This window comes from Plasmodium inui, assembly GCF_000524495.1.
Source record: "Plasmodium inui San Antonio 1 unplaced genomic scaffold supercont1.28, whole genome shotgun sequence".
In the NCBI taxonomy this organism is placed as follows: Eukaryota; Apicomplexa; class Aconoidasida; order Haemosporida; family Plasmodiidae; genus Plasmodium; species Plasmodium inui.
This window is the reverse complement of record NW_008481862.1, coordinates 10998-28120: the sequence shown is the minus strand read 5'-3', so window position 1 is coordinate 28120 and position 17123 is coordinate 10998. Positions and strand designations below refer to the sequence as shown.

The following is a 17123-nucleotide window of genomic DNA, read 5'->3' as shown; positions in this document are numbered from 1 at the left end:
GTGTATCCCCTAAAGGGTTCTGTAGCAATACCGCGAAGCAAAAGCAACTCTCATGTTGCTCTTGCCTTTTGCTAGAATGTCGGAATAGGTGATGATCATATTTGAAGCCTCCCCTTCACCCATCATCACCCTAGCAGTTCTCTCCCTCTATGGGAGCGTAACTTATTTGTTTTGGGATACCACGTCGCCCTTCCCGTGGTTAAGCGATACGGATAACTCTTTGCCACGGCGCGGTGCTCCGCAGCAAATGTTGGCGGAATAAATTTATTCTCCCGTAAATGTTTCTTAGGAATGGAGAAAAAAATTTCAAAAAAAAAGGAAAAAGGGATACCCCAATGGGGAATGTCAAATGGGTTGAATTAAGATTTTTTTTTTTCTTCTTCTTCTTTAAAAGAGTGCAATTAAATGTGGGAAATAAAAAAAATAAAATAAATATGTCAGCATAGAGGTAGCACCCTTTTTTTTCTTGCGATTGCTTTCTTGCTTTCTTTTTTTTTTCTTTTCTTTTTTGCAATCCCACGACGGCGTAACTTCAAATCAGTGCAGAGGACGATGAGTCATTCGTTTTGAAGTGGCACATAGAAATTTCTCCAAAAAGTGGTAAATTCTGTTAATCCCTTTTTCGCGTCACTTGGATTTTTTTGCCTTAGGGGATACGACAGATTAGTTGCCAAAAAAGGGGACCACGCCACTGACAGGGATGTGCGTATGTAGTAGAAGTACTCACGCGTAAGCTTTTTCCCAGAGGATTGTTTCAGCCGAGAGAGCAGCTTTCGCGAAAGGGGAATGCAAAGCAGAGACGCATCGAAAGGATAGTGTAGAAATGATAGCATGGGAAGGATCGCTTCCAAAGGATCGCTTCCAAAGCATCGCCTCCAAAGGATCGCCTCCAAAGGAACGCATCAATCGAAGCTCGTCTCACGTGACTGACCATTTTAGCGTTCGCCTAAAAATACGGCATTAATTGGGGAGAAAGCCGGGTTTTTGCCTGCTGCCACCAACAGAGCCTTTTCCATTTCAGCTGCGCATTCTAAAGGGAAAAAGTTGAGAATCCTGAATCCGACAGGCATATAACAGAAGAAACAAATAGGGAATAGTCCATCCGGAGGGGATCGAGTCGGAAGTACCTTTCCCCTTCTTCTACCGTATCCGCGGCTGCATCAATTTGTGGGTTGAAAGAAATCCATTTAAGAGCTCTCCGCCCACGACTTTCCGGCGCCGCGGAAAACGCACACAAAATAAATGTAGGCATCCCCCGCACATCAGAGAAGAAGAAAAAAAAATGTCGAGCTATAAGAATGTCATTCCGAAGCGAAGCTACCAGGAAAGAGGGCAAGCCAAAGAGAGGCTACACCTGGGGGAGCTGGAAAAAAAAGTGGACTATGGAAAGAGGAGAGAAATATATAAAAAGAAAAAAAAAATAGAAAATGTGCTAAAGGAAAAAATTATGAATAAAAACCCCGATGAGTTCCACACGGGTATGGTTCACTCAAGGATAACAGATGGCACAAACGAATTAGAAAAAGAGGAGAAAGTGCTGAGGACAGACGTCGTGTTAAGAAACAAGAGGGACGATCTGAAGGAGAAAACAAATGCATTATATAGAAAATTAAAAAAAATAAATAAAGTGCTGGAAAATTACTACATAAATGTCCCCCTGAGATATATTTTTAACAACTCACATGAACTTTACGACGACAAGGAAGAGACTACGACCACCTATGTGCTGAAGGCGGAAAAGAAAAAACTGAAGACCAGAGCTGCCATTCTTCAGCGAAGGTATAGTTCTTTGATTAACTTAAAAAAGAATGTCCTGTCGCAGATACGAAAAATCGATAATATGTATGCAAATACGTACAAGGATGTTGATGGGTATTGTGTCCTTAAGGGTGTTGGCGCTGTTCCCCATCGGTTCTTTGCGCCACGCTTGAGATAGGGGTGTATATCATATGGCCGCCAAAAAAAGGGGCATGCGGAAGCGTTTTTTTTTGTGTCGACTCATCATGGTCAATCCCCTGACCTACATGTTGCGAACGCTTTTTTTTTTTTGGAGGTTACGCGGTAATTTTTTGAATAGCCCAATTTTTACGCACCTTTGGTAACCGCTCAGTCTAAGCTGCTTACTTGGTTGGCATTTTTTCTTTTTTTTAACTCATTTTTGATTGCCTTTTTTTAACCCATTTTTGTTTTCCTTATTTTTCTTTTTTTTGTGTGTACCTCCTCTCCTGCCCCTTGTGCACCTTCAGTTATGGTAACACTTCTAGTTACGCTACGCGCATGGGGAGAAAAAAAAAAAACGCCACCGATAGGCAGAACTTTCCTTAACACAAGGCATGTATAATTTTTGCGAAAATTGCGAACGGGTCCATTTTGTACGCCGCCCAAACGTTCTGCTCATGAGAAGGGCAGAAAAATTTCTCCACTCGACGGCGTTGCCAAGGATGCGGAATGCTGGAGCATACGGGAGGTTGAAATTGTTTCACAAGAAGAAGGTGGTACTGTAGAAGCAGTTTGTGTACACAGGAATGTACCCCTCCGTGTCGTATAGGCGATGGCCCCCTCTCGTGATGATAGACTGTCACATGGCCGCTCAGTGAAGAAGCCCCGAAAGGGAGAACCCCCACCACGGCGCAATGAAAATCATCTACACGTATAAAAAGGAGGACTACGAACTGCAGGTCGACGATGGGAATGCAGACGACTACGTCATCGACACATTGGAAAAAAATTCGAAAAAGTGCAGCTGCGATGGTTTCCCTTACGACAGTGAGACGCAGGTCGAGTTTCTGAACTTTTCTCAGTTTCACACTGAAAAGGAAACGAATTTTGCACGTGAGAAACCAACTGGTAGCAAAACAGACGTGGGAAGAACTACCCAGCTGTGTAGCGATGATGAAGCGCAAAACAAGTCGCTGCTAAGCTATGTCAGCTATTTTGAGAAGGCAGGTTACATCGTCAAAGAGGGAGATATTTATGGAGCACATTTTTTACTTTACCTAGATGGTGAGCAATATACTCACGCGGTTTACGCTGTGTATGCTGTGTGTAGAGACCATGTGATTAGAGACCTCGTTCGCATGTTGAGGGTATCACGCAGCGTGAAAAAAAACGTCATCTTAATATTGCTGACAGGGAAAGAAGCAGCGGATCCGTCAGATAACATCGTTTACGTGAAGGTTTACTCTTATAAATAGAGTTGCCTCAGGTTGTAGTGGTGGTTGGAAGGGGGGAAAAGCCGATGAATACCCAAACTGTCTTCATAAGCGCGTGGCTTCTCATACCTTGCGAGGTAGTGCCCTGCTATATCCGTATGCTTTTCTATACTCTGCTTTGTTTTGCTTTGCCTTAATTTTTTTTGCACCATATTGATCCCTAAAAGGAGGAAAGTTCAACCGTAGGTCTCACAAACCTACCGCGACAGCATCCGTCATGTGGCCGCTGTGGAAGAACCACATATTAAAATTGACAAATGGTAACCCAATTAAAGACTTGTGTGCAGCGCAGGAAAATCCGTTTTTGTTGCAAATTGGAGGCCACGAGACGTCCGAAAGAGCGAATACGAACATGTATAAATTCGTTCTGCTTAGCCGTTTTTACAACCCTTATGAGGGAGAAACTCACAAAAGAGGAAGTTAAATTATCGTAAACTCTGCGTCAAATTTGTCATGAGGCATAACTACCAATTTGACGGTATAGCTAGCTATAAAAAAAAAAAAAAAAAACAGAACTGAACAAAATTGGCACCAATTTGTATGAACAAGTCAGCCGTTTTTTTTTTCTTTTTTTTAATTTTTCTCTCCCTTGTTTTGGCAGCTATGTTTATTTGTTCCGCCCTCGAATTTTGCAAACCAAGAAATATGAGACCCTTCTTCGATTCCGACATTGTGGTCAACTTTACCCTTTCGGAAGAAGCAGTACAAAATGAGAAGAGAATTATTGAAAGCAATCGGCGTGTTCTGAGGGAGTGCCAGAAGGAGAAACTGATAAGTGAGAGGAAAAAGAACTGGGATAAGTTTTACCATAATTACAAAAGCAATTTTTTTAAAGATAGGAAGTGGATAAGAATCGAGTTCGACCACATCTTCAGGGGCCAGACGTCCATAAATGAAGAGACTACTGGGGATGCCATACAAGACGGTGAGGAAGGCACAACAGAAGTGGGGAATAGAAAGGAGAAGAAGCTCGTCCTGGAAATCGGATGCGGCGTCGGAAATACGCTAATACCACTACTAATGGAGTACGAACATTTAGACTGCGTCGGGATAGACTTTTCAAAAAATGCAATAAATCTCCTGAATGAGAAGTGGAGCCGGGTGGTCAGTTTGAATGAGAAGTTGAAGGGAGTGCCGGGCGAAGGGACAGAGGAAACGGAGAACGACCGGACCGAGGCCGCTGAAGTGACTCAGAACGAGGACAACTCCGAAGAAGAAGACGCCAGTTCCGACATTTTCGAACTGAAGCGTTATAAAAAAATGGGAAATTTAATCAAAACGTGCGTAGTGGATATAACAGCCCCTGAGGAAGATTCCACTCAGGTGTGCGACATAGGGACGGTGGACATCGTATTGCTCATTTACGTTTTGTCCTCAGTACAACCGGAGAAAATGAAGAATGTTATTTACCATTCGTACAGATACTTAAAAAGAGGAGGCTACGTTCTACTACGCGATTACGGACTGTACGATTTGGCACAAGTGAGATTTGCAAATAAGAAGGGAAAAAAAATCTCCGAAAATTTTTACGTCCGGGGGGATAAAACCTTTGTGTATTTCTTCAAAACGGAGGAACTGCGGAGCCTTTTTTGCGAAAATGGTTTTTTCGAGGAAGTGCAAAATGGATACATCACTAGGATTGTTAAGAACAGGAAACGGAATTTGGAGATGAAGAGAATTTGGGTGCAGTCCATTTTTAGGAAGCGCTAGGAGGGGGGTAGCCGCAAATGGGGGATGCCTGTCTCTACATGTTTTCCCCACAAAGGGATAGCGGCGATTTGGGGATGGCTCTGCCTGCACATTTTCCCCCACAAGAACCAACATTTTGTGAATTCATCTGGGCCTCCCCAGGATGGCTAATCCGTTTAACTAACACGTAAGGGGTATACATTCACTTTGGAGAAAAAAAAAACAGGACAGAATGGCGCACATCGTGTGGAGTTTTTTTTTTTTTTTTTTCTTTTCCAGTAAGTACCCCTTTGAGTATATAAAATGGACAGGAGTACCCTTTTTTGTGTTTTTCCAGAGTAGACCCTTATGCACTGGCAACACATGGTTGCACCAGGTACTCGCTTAAGGAGGGGGGGTGGGGATATAAAAAAAAGTGCAGTTAAAATGGGGAGGGAGTCCTCTTTGCACTGTTTTTTTTTTTCTTTTTTGCGTTGTCCGGTAGTTTGTGCGTGGCTTAGTATGCACACTTCTGACACGTCCGTTTTACCCTGCGGGGAAAGGAAGGAGCTACCACGCGTAAGGACATACATGGAATATATATCCCCTTTTTGTACAACATGGGGGAAAAAATAAGTGACCTTTCAAAATGGACGTTGGTTTAAACCGCAACGGGAATGTCGTCCAACAGACTGGCATGTAGCGCTCCTTTGACGTACTCTGTGCTGCTATCCTGTGGAGGTGCGAGGAGGGACACAGGAATGGAAAAAAAAAAAATGCAGCTCTGCGTTTGTTAATTTGTTTGCAAATATCACCTCATCACGTAAATGAATTTGTCATTTTGTTTTATCTTATTTTTTTTCTCGAATGGTTAATTTCGAATTTGTTGGTATAAAATGCCTCAAATTTGGACATTGCCCAGTTGCTTTTTTTTTTTTTTTTCTTTTCCCATATTTTAAACTTCCCTTTTGAAAAAATGGAATGAACCACAGGGGGTATGATGATGAGAAAAGGGAAAAAAAACTGGAGTCGGACCAGCCCCTCGAAAGAAGCGCGGCGAAGAGGAACAGGCAAAAAAAAAAAAAAAAAAAAAGGGAAAAGGAAAACCCTGAAAACAGTGCCGCTTAAGCTAAACAGTGCGGCGCGCCCCATTTTGCGAATGAGTAAATTTTCCTTTTTCAAACAATAAACCGTAACGGTTTGCGACCCCTGCGGTTTGTTGCCATCCTTTAAGAGGGCGAAGGCGACCGCGCGGTGTTACTCATCGCGCCGAGGGAGCTCACGTCATTTTCTCTCAATACGTAGTGATCGAAGGTTGAGCGTGGATAGGCATTATGTTATGCCTTGTCCGTGAGTTATTTCTACAGTTCGCCATAACGTGCGCCGATGTATAGGGCTGATCCAGTGACGAATTGGGGAGGCAACCTTCTCGCGTAGAAAGCCGCCACATCCTTGACGCCATGTCAGCATTTTAGTTAGCCATCCCCAGGTAGTCACTTTTTTACTGGATATCGCCATATGTAGTTGTTTTTGCCAGGCTGGTCATAAGCGAATGGCTGGCTAGCAACGTTCGATATATATAATCCCGAACAGCGCTGCCCCTTCTTCCAGACATGCTCACAAGAAAAGCGCAGTGCAGGCAGCGCGATGCGGGTAGCGCGACGTGCCCATGTAGAGGGACGTAGTCAACACAGCGTGGGGCCCTACTAAGGTACGCCTATGGTGACATACCTGTATATATAGCCAAAGCAGTCCAACACGCGGGTGACCGCTACCACAAAACACTTCGCAGCAAGATGGACAGATTCGGACACAACGTTAGGGCGGACGTGAAGAAGCAGGGGGCGGAAAGCGCAGAACTGCCCATCCTTTGTGAAACCTGCCTGGGAGAGAATCCATACGTTCGATTAATAAAAGAAGAAAATGGAAAAGAGTGCAAAATCTGCAATAACCCCTTCACCCTATTTAGATGGAAGCCGGGGCAGAAATCTCGATACAAACAAACAATTATCTGCAACATGTGTGCAAAAGTGAAAAATGTATGCCAGACATGCTTATTCGATTTACAGTATAATCTACCTGTACAAGTCAGGGACAAATTTCTCGAAACGAGTATTGTCTCCATGCCGGAAAATGAAACGAATAGAAACTTTTTTCTCGAACAAGTAGAAAAAAATCTTGATACCAATACGTATGAGAAAATTAATCGAGGCAATATGGATTTGTCAAAACTGAGGAGGAGGGATCCTTATTTTAAGAGAAACATGGCAAGGGTTTGTAGCTTCTGGAGGAAAAATGAATGTAATCGAGGAGCAGAATGTCCCTATCTTCACAAAGAAATACACTTAGACAAATCGCTAAGCAATCAAAATATTAAAAGTAGGTATACTGGAGAAAATGACGTGTTGGCTGAGAAAATACTCACAAGGTATGAACAGAAAAATGAAGATAAGCGATTTATGGCTAACAACATTTGTATTCATGGGATTAGCGAAGCTGTAAGTCAGGTCACTGTAAAAGATTGTTTTAAAAAATTTGGTGAAATTAAATCAATTAAAGTGATCCCGAAGGATTCGAAAATGTTCATTTCGTACGCCAATTCGCAGTCTGCAAAAAATGCTGCAGAAGCTTATAAAGATGGTCTCGAATTGAATGGCTCCAACTTAACGGTTATTCTCCAGGAAGAAGTAATCCCCAGGGGTGCTGCGCCATTTGTGGCCCCCCCACCATGGGGAGGAGTCCCCCCTGGGTGGTACAACAACGGGTGGCAAAACCATGGAAATGTCAATTTTATGAAGAAGAATAACAAAGCAGAGGGTCAGGCACCGCCAGGGATGATGGTTCCCGCGCCTCCCATGTTTTTTCCTTACCAGAATTACAACTTTAATCCCAAGGCGCCTAACTCCGCGCCTTATTTGTCCATGCGCCCGTCCGAGGCGGAGCAGCGCAAGTAACGGAAGCGCGGCAGTCCACTGTTATTAGCGTCTTCACCATTGTTGGCGTTTTCACCGTTGTCACGTTGCCATTTTGGCACGATTCTTTTTTTTGTTAAAGTCAGCACCCTTTTTTTACCCCCCACTCGTGTGCACATTTCAAGGGAACCATTCGTTGGGAAAGCGAAGCCAAGCTTTCTGCTGCGCTGCGTTGCTCTGTTTTGCTTTGTATTATCCTGCACGCCACCGCTCTTCAGGCCGCCGTTCACGACACCCCTCATTAGAACTTTATTTGTCCAATCTAGGATTTTGCGCATTTTGTGGTAGGCTGGTCGAACAGCGAAGCCAGTTTGGTAAAGTAGCTTTTTTTTTTCTTCTTTTCTTTTTTGCCTGACGAGGTCATACAAAAAAAATTTTTTTTTTTTTTTTTCTTTTTTGTATGATCTGGTCAGAAAGTAAATCATGCCGCTTCACCAAATTTGAAGTCAGCACAACTTTTGCAAACTCGTAGGTTAAACTATTGTGTAAAGGAAAAAGTACAAAATAGGGGAAACAGTGCACATTTTTTTTTCTCACGTCATGCAGGGGTTCCCACTGTTGTAATATCTACCACTAATGTGCCAAATTGGAAAAAAAAAGATTTATTTCCCTGACGTGTTGCCATTTTGGCTAGTTGTGCACACAGACAGACATGTAGCATAGTTAACAAAAAAAAGAAAAAAAAGAATGGTAGGATGTGCACCGGGTAAGAGAAAGACGGGTGCACGAATGGCACAAAAGGGACGCAAGAAAGAAAAACGAAAAAGGTGTCATACATAAACATCTGCTTGCGGGCCATTTCCCTCGTTATGCTTCCCAGTGGTTAGAATCACCGGTTTGCGTTCCAAATGCAGAGGGAGACAACAAAACGAAAGTGAAATAAGCCCAAAGGGGGGGGAGCTGTAAATGCTCGTTTGGGAACTTTTCCCTGCGCGGTTCTTCACGTGCATCCTTTCGCTTCGAAGCTGCTGCTCCCTCGTCAAAGAAGACTCATCTGCGTTTTCCTGTTCTCCAAGTACTTAACGTAGTTATTAATTATCCCCGTAGACCTCCACAACATTAACCATATGCACAAATTTGAAAGGCCAATCCACCAGTTCCGCTCATGTCTCCATTTGTATATTTTGTAGTACTCATCTGACAGCCCCGGTATGGCCTCCTTCGGATTATACATTTTGTTCAGGCCATATTTCAATTTATACGATTCTGTCATGAAAAGCATAAAGTTTAGGAGTAAAATTAGGGAGACAATTCTGATCGGGCTGTCCCCAATTCTTTTGCGACAGAATGAGTAACTGAACCGTACGAGGAATCTTATTTTCAGCAGGCAGGACAAAAGGAGCGTTATTCCCAGAGGCATCACTATTACGTATATTAGCTTGAGAAGGGACATTTGGGGCTAAAATGAGGGGTAAGCCAGTCGGGGGCGAAATGTGGGCCAAGGAAAAAAAAAGGAGGAAAAAAGGGCCTGCACCAAAGGGCTACGTCAAAAAAAAGGGTACAGTTATGGGGTAATCCTCTTCTACTGGGAGGAAAGTTCTACCCTTCTCTTCTAGGTGAGCAGTCCCTTCGTTTTGAAGAGAAACCGCCTCTGTCAGTGGAAACACAGAATGAATGTTTTCATGCTACCGCTAGGTAAGCATTAAAATATGGCGCCCCTGGATAAAATTGACCTGGGGGGATGTTCTGCATTTCCCTATGTACGCATAAGTAAGTTAAAAAATTAGTTTATTTTATGAAAATTTCGCCATTTCGTTAGGCCTTTGTAAGTGGCATATTCATTTCAGTGCAATTTGTTGGAAAATTGAAAGCTGTGATTTTGTGGCACCTTTAACTTGTGCGTACGTTTGCTTTCTTGTGGAAGAAGAGCTACCCATTGGTTCTCTCAAAACTGACACAATTCTGCTGAGTGTATACGCGGTACTCCCCTTGAAGAATGAACCGTCACAGTGTCAGTGTGATTTAATTTAACTTAGTTTAGTTTTATGTGTTATGACATGATATGACATGGTATGACTGGATATTATTTGAATTAATTTTTTTTTTTTTTTTTTTTTGCAAGGTCCGCAAAATCCCCTGCGGGTGGTAAGCACCAGGTTTAGCGACGTTGCACTGTCCACTTGTGCCAAGTTATTCCATCCATTGGTGATTAAATTTTTTAAGCATTTCGCGAACCATTGAAAGGATGATTTTCCAGAAGGGGGGATCCATGTCACGTTAGCAACCGCTTCATTGGCGAGCGTTTCTCGCGTTATCAAAAAGGATGAACAGGGACAACAAACTCTTGCTTGACGTAACAACCTCCTTTAATAGCTCCTCTCGTTTTCCCAGCACATGCTGGCCTATTGCTGTAGCAACGTTGGCGCAAAGGTGACAACGTCTGTGACGTACGTTCTAAAATGCAACAACATACTTATTAGCACATGTTACACGGGGGAACAAAAAAATGGATCTTTTTCTCTCCCCACTGGCAAATCCAATTTTTGTTACCTTGGGAAGCCTATCACGACGAGGTTCTGTGTGCACTTGTGCATTTCACTGACGCTTACTCCAGGTGGAGAATACAGTTCGCTGAAAGGGTGGCAATGTGGCACACCCGTTGTGAGAATAGTGGAAAATAATTACTACCCGTCTTTGCATGACGCGATCTGATCTTATTCCCCATTTTTACATCTCAGTTTGTTGGCTCGGGAAATAAGAAAATTGGTGTAAAACGCGATTATCTTTTTAGAGCTTTTTTTTTTCCTTCCTCAAAATGCAAAAAAAAAAAAAAAAGCCATGACTGTGTGTTTTCTTTTGAAGATTTTTTTTTTAGAGCTAACTAGATAGCTATTTTTTTTTTTTTTTTATTGCCTGTTCATAAAAAAATGTAGAATACAGACGTTTTTACTATCCGCTGTTTTTAACACTTCATTTTGTCGATCAGTTGGAAGCAGTTGTATATCGCAGCGCAGGAAAATTGTCACTCGATCTGTAGATTTGTCCATTTGTAGATTTATCGATTTGTGGACCTATAAATTTGTAAATTTGTAAATTTGTAAATTTGTTCATTTTTTCCCTTGCTCTCCTGCAATTTCGCGCACCTCTCCATTTGCTCACCCGCGCGCACGCGAAGATGAAGCGGATAGCCGAGCTGTACGCCTACTCCCTGGACAAATCCACAGCAGTTTTCAACCTGAGGAAAAAGGAGGAAACTGCCAAGAAGAAAAAGAGCGAAATGAATTGGCTGCACAGACTGTGCTCAGAATATGAAAAAACAAAAAAGGACACATTTGATTATTTCACCGTTAAAAAAAGCGAATGGAAAGATAAACTGAACGACTCGAAATTCTCTTCCTGCTTCAAGAGCGAGGACTCGAAGTATGGACACCTCCCCTGGTACAAAAAGTTGTACTACATATTAAAAGGACATGTCTACAGCCTGTTGAACATTTCTGATGGGGAAAAAAACGTGGACGGAGAGAGAAGCGACGAGGGAGGAAGATACAAAGAGGAGGGAACATACAACGAGGGAGGAACATACGAAGAGGGAGAGTTCCCTAGCAGAAGACCCCAACCCAGTCAGCAAGAAAAAATAATAACCCGAGAGTTCGTTAGCTACGAAAATTTCGACTACAAACGTGTACAGAAGACAAAGGATGCCGATGATTCGCTGTTTAATAAGTGTAGGGAAAGGTTCAGAAAGGCAAGGGACACTGAGGCTCATCTAAGCGAGCGCAGCCAGTCCGAATTGGTCAATAGAAGCATGTCTTCGAATGGCAGCATAGCCGTGCGCAGCAATAGGAGCATAGTGGAGGACGGCGCGGACCCCGAGCTTCGCGCTGCACATTCGCTCGCGCGGGAGGCGGGAAGGGGAGAAGTAGAAGCCGAAGCGAGAGCAGACGTTAAAGCTAACGCGAAAGCAGACGCGGACACGGCCAACCAAGTCATCGACGCGGAAGAAGCGGAGGGCAACAGGAAGAACTTTCTCCACGTGGAGGACTCCCCCAAGTTTAATATAAAAAACACGTGGGAGAAACTGAGCGGGTACATTTCGTAGGTGGCAAACGTGGCACGCCCCCCGTGTGCATGTTAGTGTTACTGTTCGTGTGGGTGTGGGTGGCCCTGTGCAAAATTGTTTACTGCCCCTCACATGAGAGGCAACAATTTCGGTGACGCGCCGTTGCCGCGTTTCTCCCCTTGCACAGGTTGCACACGCTGCAGACGTTGCAGACGTTGCAGACGTTGCGCGCTTTTCCTTTTGGGAGATACCTTTCGAAAGAGGAGCATCAGAAATTGCCACCCCTTTGTGCAACGCGGAAATGGCCGTCTATATGTCCCTGTTTCCTATTGAACAGCTCGCTCCGTGGGCATGCGCTACCACGCTAGCGCGAAAGCTGCTTAGCCCCCACACTTCGCCTTTAAGCAGTAAAGTGTTTTTTTTTGTAAACATGGACAAATCAGAAAAGACGTTATTTGTATGAGATCACTTTGGTAAAGAAGTAAAAATGTAAAAAAAGGAAAAAAAAAAAAAAAGAATTCCCCAAATTGCCTCAACAGTTCACCAAAATGTATGACCCGTTCAGAAAGATAATCTCCCAGGGAATTTTTCTCGTGTAAATACAACACATACGTGGAGGTGGTTTGTGGATTGGATTCTTCTACCTAGTTCTTGCTTAGCATTTCTGCCCCATGTAGTGGTAAGGCAATGGCGAGGTTGTCCTTTTTTTGCAATGTAATTCAGAAAGTAGACGGTGAAGGGGTAACGTGGGATACAGTCCTTCGCTTGGATTGTTCGTAAAGGTGAGCACTCGGTGGTCATCCCAAATGTGCGGGAAGTCGTTCACCCCGCAGGGCGTGCAAAGAAAATTCTTTCCACCTCTATATATCGTTATATCAATTTTTTTTTCTTTTACATGAAAAGATGCTCTTCTTAATACATTAAAAATTAAGTTTTTAATTATATATTTAAAACGTAAAAAAGAAAAAAAAAAAAAAAAAGGAAAAATACAACAGACGTTTGCAGATGTATAATTACACACACCACCGCGCACATGTACATACACACATAGGCAAGTGGGTATTCACTTTTTTTTTTTTCTTTTGGGGGGGCATGGACACCCACGCGGAGGTGGGACTCGTATAGGACGGCAGGTTAGTAACTCAATATATTTATTTTGCACTATATACAATAGGGAGATATATAACATAGTTCAGTAAGGTTCGCTTCACATGTATCAGTCGATGAGTGGGGTGGCTATTCTGTCGGCTAAGTAGGTCGGCCACTCTGGTTTACCGCGCCGCTAGACCCACCTCATTCCGCGTTGGAAAAAATCGATAGAATGGAAAGAAACAAATTAATTATGTCCATGTACAGCGCCAGGGTGGCGAAAATATAGTCATCAACGGAGAATTCATACTTCTTGTGTTTTCCACCAATAATGAGTTGCGTGTCCACGATGATCGAAATGGACAAGAGGAAGGCGCTGATTCCTGCGAAAACTAAGTTAAAGACTTTGCTTCGCACAAAAATTCCCACAATGCCTAGCACCATTAGGATTAAAAAGGCCATAAAGAGGTAGACGTACCATCCGGTGAAATCCCATTTGGTCTGAAAAGCAAAGATGGTTAACCCTACGACCACAACAGACGTTGTCCCAAAGGCATAAAAGAAAATTTCGGAATTTGTTCTGGCACTTGCTAATGTCACAATTAGAGTCATACCAACGGTTATTAAAAGAAGTAGGAAATAATTGCTTGGGTATTTTCTGGCCAAATTAGGGGCACAAGCCAAAGTTATCATTATGGGTAAGCTTAAAATGATCCCGAGGACGAAGAAGAGAGTGTAGTTGGTCACTATAAAAGTATTAAATGGTTGGTAGAGAACGGCCAATGCTGAACAGCCAAAAGTCATCAGGAGCTGGAGGGACAGTATAGAATATACTTTTCTAATAAAGCCATGTCTAATTTTGGTCGAAGAAAATTCGTTAAGGGAGAACTCGTCGTATAGTCCTCCATTGGCTGCCGTCGCTGTTTGGGGTGCATCATAGTAGTATCCTTTTTGTTCATTGTTTCCTTTTCCTTGTCCATAATTGTAGTTGTAGGATGATCCGTGGTTGTACACAGCTCCATAGTTCTGGCCCCCGTTGCCTCCGGGGACGTTTTTTCCATTCTGGTTGTTATACATTTTGGAGTGGCAGAGGAAATTGGAGGGGGTGATCTTGCGCTGATATGGACGGGTGCACAGGCACGGTGTATAATAGGCGGAGTATGCGCTTATATATATGCTATTATACAAATATTTACGCGCGTATACACACGGAAGTGCTGACGGGGAGTCGCGGTGGGATTGACGCTTCCTGGGGGAGCTGAATTGGGGAAAAGCCATAAGATGCAGGTTTGCAATGGGACACTGTTTGTTGTTTTTTCTTCTTCTTTTTTTCTTTTTTTTGAAAATCTGCATTATGCAGGGGGCAGCGAGCCATCGGCAAGGGAACGTTTACAAAAAACACATATGTAAAGAGGTACATACGTCTGCTGGCTCTTACGTACGTATACAATTACGTATACATTACGTAAACATGGAAAGGCGCTTGCCCTGGCGCGCTCTCGCCCCCGCACGCACATGGTCCTGTACGCACAGACAGGTATGCATAAATTGAACAAAATTGTACCTACCTTTTTCTCTTCCCGTACGAACGTACAATTTACGCGAAAGGCATAAAATGCTTCGCCCCTACGTTGGATGCAGCAAATCCTCGTTTGTTCGCTTCCTCGTGATTTGTTTGACTCAAGTGGGAATAGCCAAAATTGGCGTTTTTGATTTTTTTTTTTTATTAACAGCCTTTTTGTTCAGGTAAAAATTTGGAACTAGATAAAAAAGTAAAAAAATAAATAAAAAGGAAAAAAAAATTCCATAGTACTTTTTTTTTTTTTTTTAAAATGAAGGGGAAGGAAAGGTTAAATTAAATTCGCATTTACAAGGTATGCATTTTATTTATTTGTGGCACGGTGCAGTGACGGACGCCCCTTCCCCCACGCCTCGCGGTTATATGTGCAAATATAGCCAATTTGCCCATTTGAAGTTTGAAGTTTCAATTTGAAGTTTTAAATTTCAGGTTTGAAATTTTGCTTCTTTATTGGGCGTTTGCTGCTATCATTCATTTTGGCCCTTTCGCTCATTTGTCGGCTGTGCTCCGGGCGGTTCCACTTCCTTTTTTCGCGCGTAACTTCGGCATTTGACTCCGCAATTGACGCCCAGTTTTGTTACCCCGCAATTTTACCCGGCTGTGTTTCTTCGCTGCGTTTCCTGGCCCCTTCTCCTCGTCACTGTGCGCCCCCGTCTGCGCATTACAATTTGTCACCTCTGCTTCGCTGAGCCGTGAAGAAGAAAAATTACTCCTTCCAGTTGGGGCAAAAAAAATATTTCTTCATCTGTTCATCAGTTCATCTGTACATCACTTTGCGGAGGCGCGCAGGGGGGAAAGGAAACAAAAAAAGCAAAAGAGGAGGGGAACTGTTCACCTAGTGTGCGCTCGGTGGTTGACGGGTCCTAAAAGATCAAAAACACTCTTGTCCGTTTCGTCATCGTGGAAATTTCTTTTTTTTTGTTTTCCCCTCCCCAAAGGGTTACATATATATGCATGATGAAGTCATTACGTGAGGATTGCAGATAATAGGGCATTCGCCCCATAAAGCATAAGCAGAGAAAATTCCCATGTGGTTTTTCGCGTGGGGCATCCATCCTCCCGTATTACAAAGGCAATGCTTATATTATGTGTATATTATATGCATAGCATGGCATCATACGATTCCCCCCCCATGCCGCGTATTTCTGCGTGTACATATGATTAGTATGCATAGCATTTCCTTTTCTTTGTGATGTGCGTTCCTGTGGTGAACATGTGACGCAATCGCTCTGAGCGTCGTAATGGCTCTGACGGTCGTAGTCGCTCTCATTCCACCACAAAGAAGGTAGCTATTTCGAAAGTGCCCGCAGTCGAACTCTGTAGCCGCTACATGCATAGAGATAATACGAGCAAAATGTGGGTACGTTTATCTTTGTATGTCACTCTGTTGACGCGATGAATAGGTATAATACAACACCCCTATGGGCCAGGCTTCATTTTGACAAACCTTACCTCGTCCATATTAATTAAATTGTCGATTGGTTTCTGGCACAGTACTAAGTTGGGCCTCCATCTTGGGGAACCTAACTTTGGATGTCTTATGGCCGGAAGGGGGTGAAATATAGGAGGGGTTTTTCCCTTTTTTTTTTTTTTCTCTCATTAGCTAAATGGGAAGGATTTCTTTTCTCCTGGCGTCACCGTTGCGGTTTCGTCACCGTTTTGCATTTTTCCAAATGTGAAGTTTTCATGACAACCAACACCCGAGGCAATTCTTATGTGCATATAAAAGAGGTGTTAAGGTCGTGCTGGCAAAATATCCTTTGGGATTGTTTCCCCCCCTTCGTGCAGTGTACCACTGGTGGACAGGAGGAACACACAGGCGCGGTGCAAAAGGAGGAAATGAAGTAGCACCGTTTCATGTGAGTAAAGGAAAAGGACGAGAGCGTCATAGAGGCGGAAAGATAGTTTACCCCTCACTAGGTCATGTTGGGACAGGTGGACCGAAATAACATACGCAGATATGCATCGGGTGGTAGGATATGTATAGGTATATCGCAATCGGCACATATTCACGCGTGCGCCTTAGGGGGACGCATTTATGGATGCCCTCTTTTTTAAAAGGTTCTTTTTAGAACATCGCGTGGAGGTAGACAGTGGAGTGCGCAAAGCGGTCCTCACAAAACGTTGCCACGAGTGATCCCTCCACCGTCGCGTAGCTTCGTCCACTTGGAAGAGGCATTTCCGCGTAATTCTTCTCCCCCTTGGAAGGGAAAAAAAGAGACAGACGTGGAAAATGGCGCAAGAGTAAGATGGGTGTACGTGCCCTTCGTAGGATGGATAGAAATGCCCCCTCGCTCGTTTTACTTCCATCCTGCGCAAAGGGGTGAGTCTCGCGATGTAGACGTGACCCCATTGTGATCTATCTTCCTTTAGATAACACCTTGTGGGAAAGGCTCCCTGCTGGCAGTCGGGTTTGCCCGGGGTGTAACAATGGACGGAAGGAAAAAAAATAAAAATAAAAAGTAACTGCGCGGAACAACCTTGGTTTGCCAACAGATAGGGAAGCGCATTCGAATGACATCCCCTACTTCATTGCACTGTTTCGTTGAACCGATAATTATTTCTGTCTGCTTCAAACAGTAGCAGCATTGCAATGTTGCTTT

At 43.4% G+C, this 17123-nt stretch overlaps 7 protein-coding genes across 7 annotated transcripts; 5 read left to right on the top strand and 2 right to left on the bottom strand.

Moving 5' to 3' along the window:
• Nucleotides 1-1282: 1282 nt before the first annotated feature.
• C922_04705 (hypothetical protein) lies at nt 1283-1936 on the top strand (the record flags this gene model as incomplete). Its single annotated transcript, XM_008820284.1, has 1 exon — nt 1283-1936. The coding sequence occupies one exon, from the start codon at nt 1283-1285 to the stop codon at nt 1934-1936; it is 654 nt and encodes a 217-aa protein (XP_008818506.1).
• Nucleotides 1937-2633: 697 nt separating this feature from the next.
• On the top strand, nt 2634-3194 carry C922_04704 (hypothetical protein; the record flags this gene model as incomplete). The annotated part of the gene is made up of 1 exon (XM_008820283.1): nt 2634-3194. One exon carries the CDS (start codon nt 2634-2636, stop codon nt 3192-3194), a length of 561 nt encoding a protein of 186 aa, XP_008818505.1.
• A 663-nt stretch (nt 3195-3857) lies between these two features.
• C922_04703 (hypothetical protein) lies at nt 3858-4922 on the top strand (the record flags this gene model as incomplete). The annotated part of the gene is made up of 1 exon (XM_008820282.1): nt 3858-4922. The coding sequence occupies one exon, from the start codon at nt 3858-3860 to the stop codon at nt 4920-4922; it is 1065 nt and encodes a 354-aa protein (XP_008818504.1).
• A 1754-nt stretch (nt 4923-6676) lies between these two features.
• Nucleotides 6677-7834, top strand: C922_04702 (pre-mRNA-splicing factor; the record flags this gene model as incomplete). The annotated part of the gene is made up of 1 exon (XM_008820281.1): nt 6677-7834. The coding sequence occupies one exon, from the start codon at nt 6677-6679 to the stop codon at nt 7832-7834; it is 1158 nt and encodes a 385-aa protein (XP_008818503.1).
• A 997-nt stretch (nt 7835-8831) lies between these two features.
• On the bottom strand, nt 8832-9245 carry C922_04701 (hypothetical protein; the record flags this gene model as incomplete). Its single annotated transcript, XM_008820280.1, has 1 exon — nt 8832-9245. The coding sequence occupies one exon, from the start codon at nt 9243-9245 to the stop codon at nt 8832-8834; it is 414 nt and encodes a 137-aa protein (XP_008818502.1).
• A 1722-nt stretch (nt 9246-10967) lies between these two features.
• Nucleotides 10968-11891, top strand: C922_04700 (hypothetical protein; the record flags this gene model as incomplete). Its single annotated transcript, XM_008820279.1, has 1 exon — nt 10968-11891. One exon carries the CDS (start codon nt 10968-10970, stop codon nt 11889-11891), a length of 924 nt encoding a protein of 307 aa, XP_008818501.1.
• Nucleotides 11892-13145: 1254 nt separating this feature from the next.
• On the bottom strand, nt 13146-14018 carry C922_04699 (hypothetical protein; the record flags this gene model as incomplete). Its single annotated transcript, XM_008820278.1, has 1 exon — nt 13146-14018. The coding sequence occupies one exon, from the start codon at nt 14016-14018 to the stop codon at nt 13146-13148; it is 873 nt and encodes a 290-aa protein (XP_008818500.1).
• Between the last annotated feature and the right edge of the window lie 3105 nt (nt 14019-17123).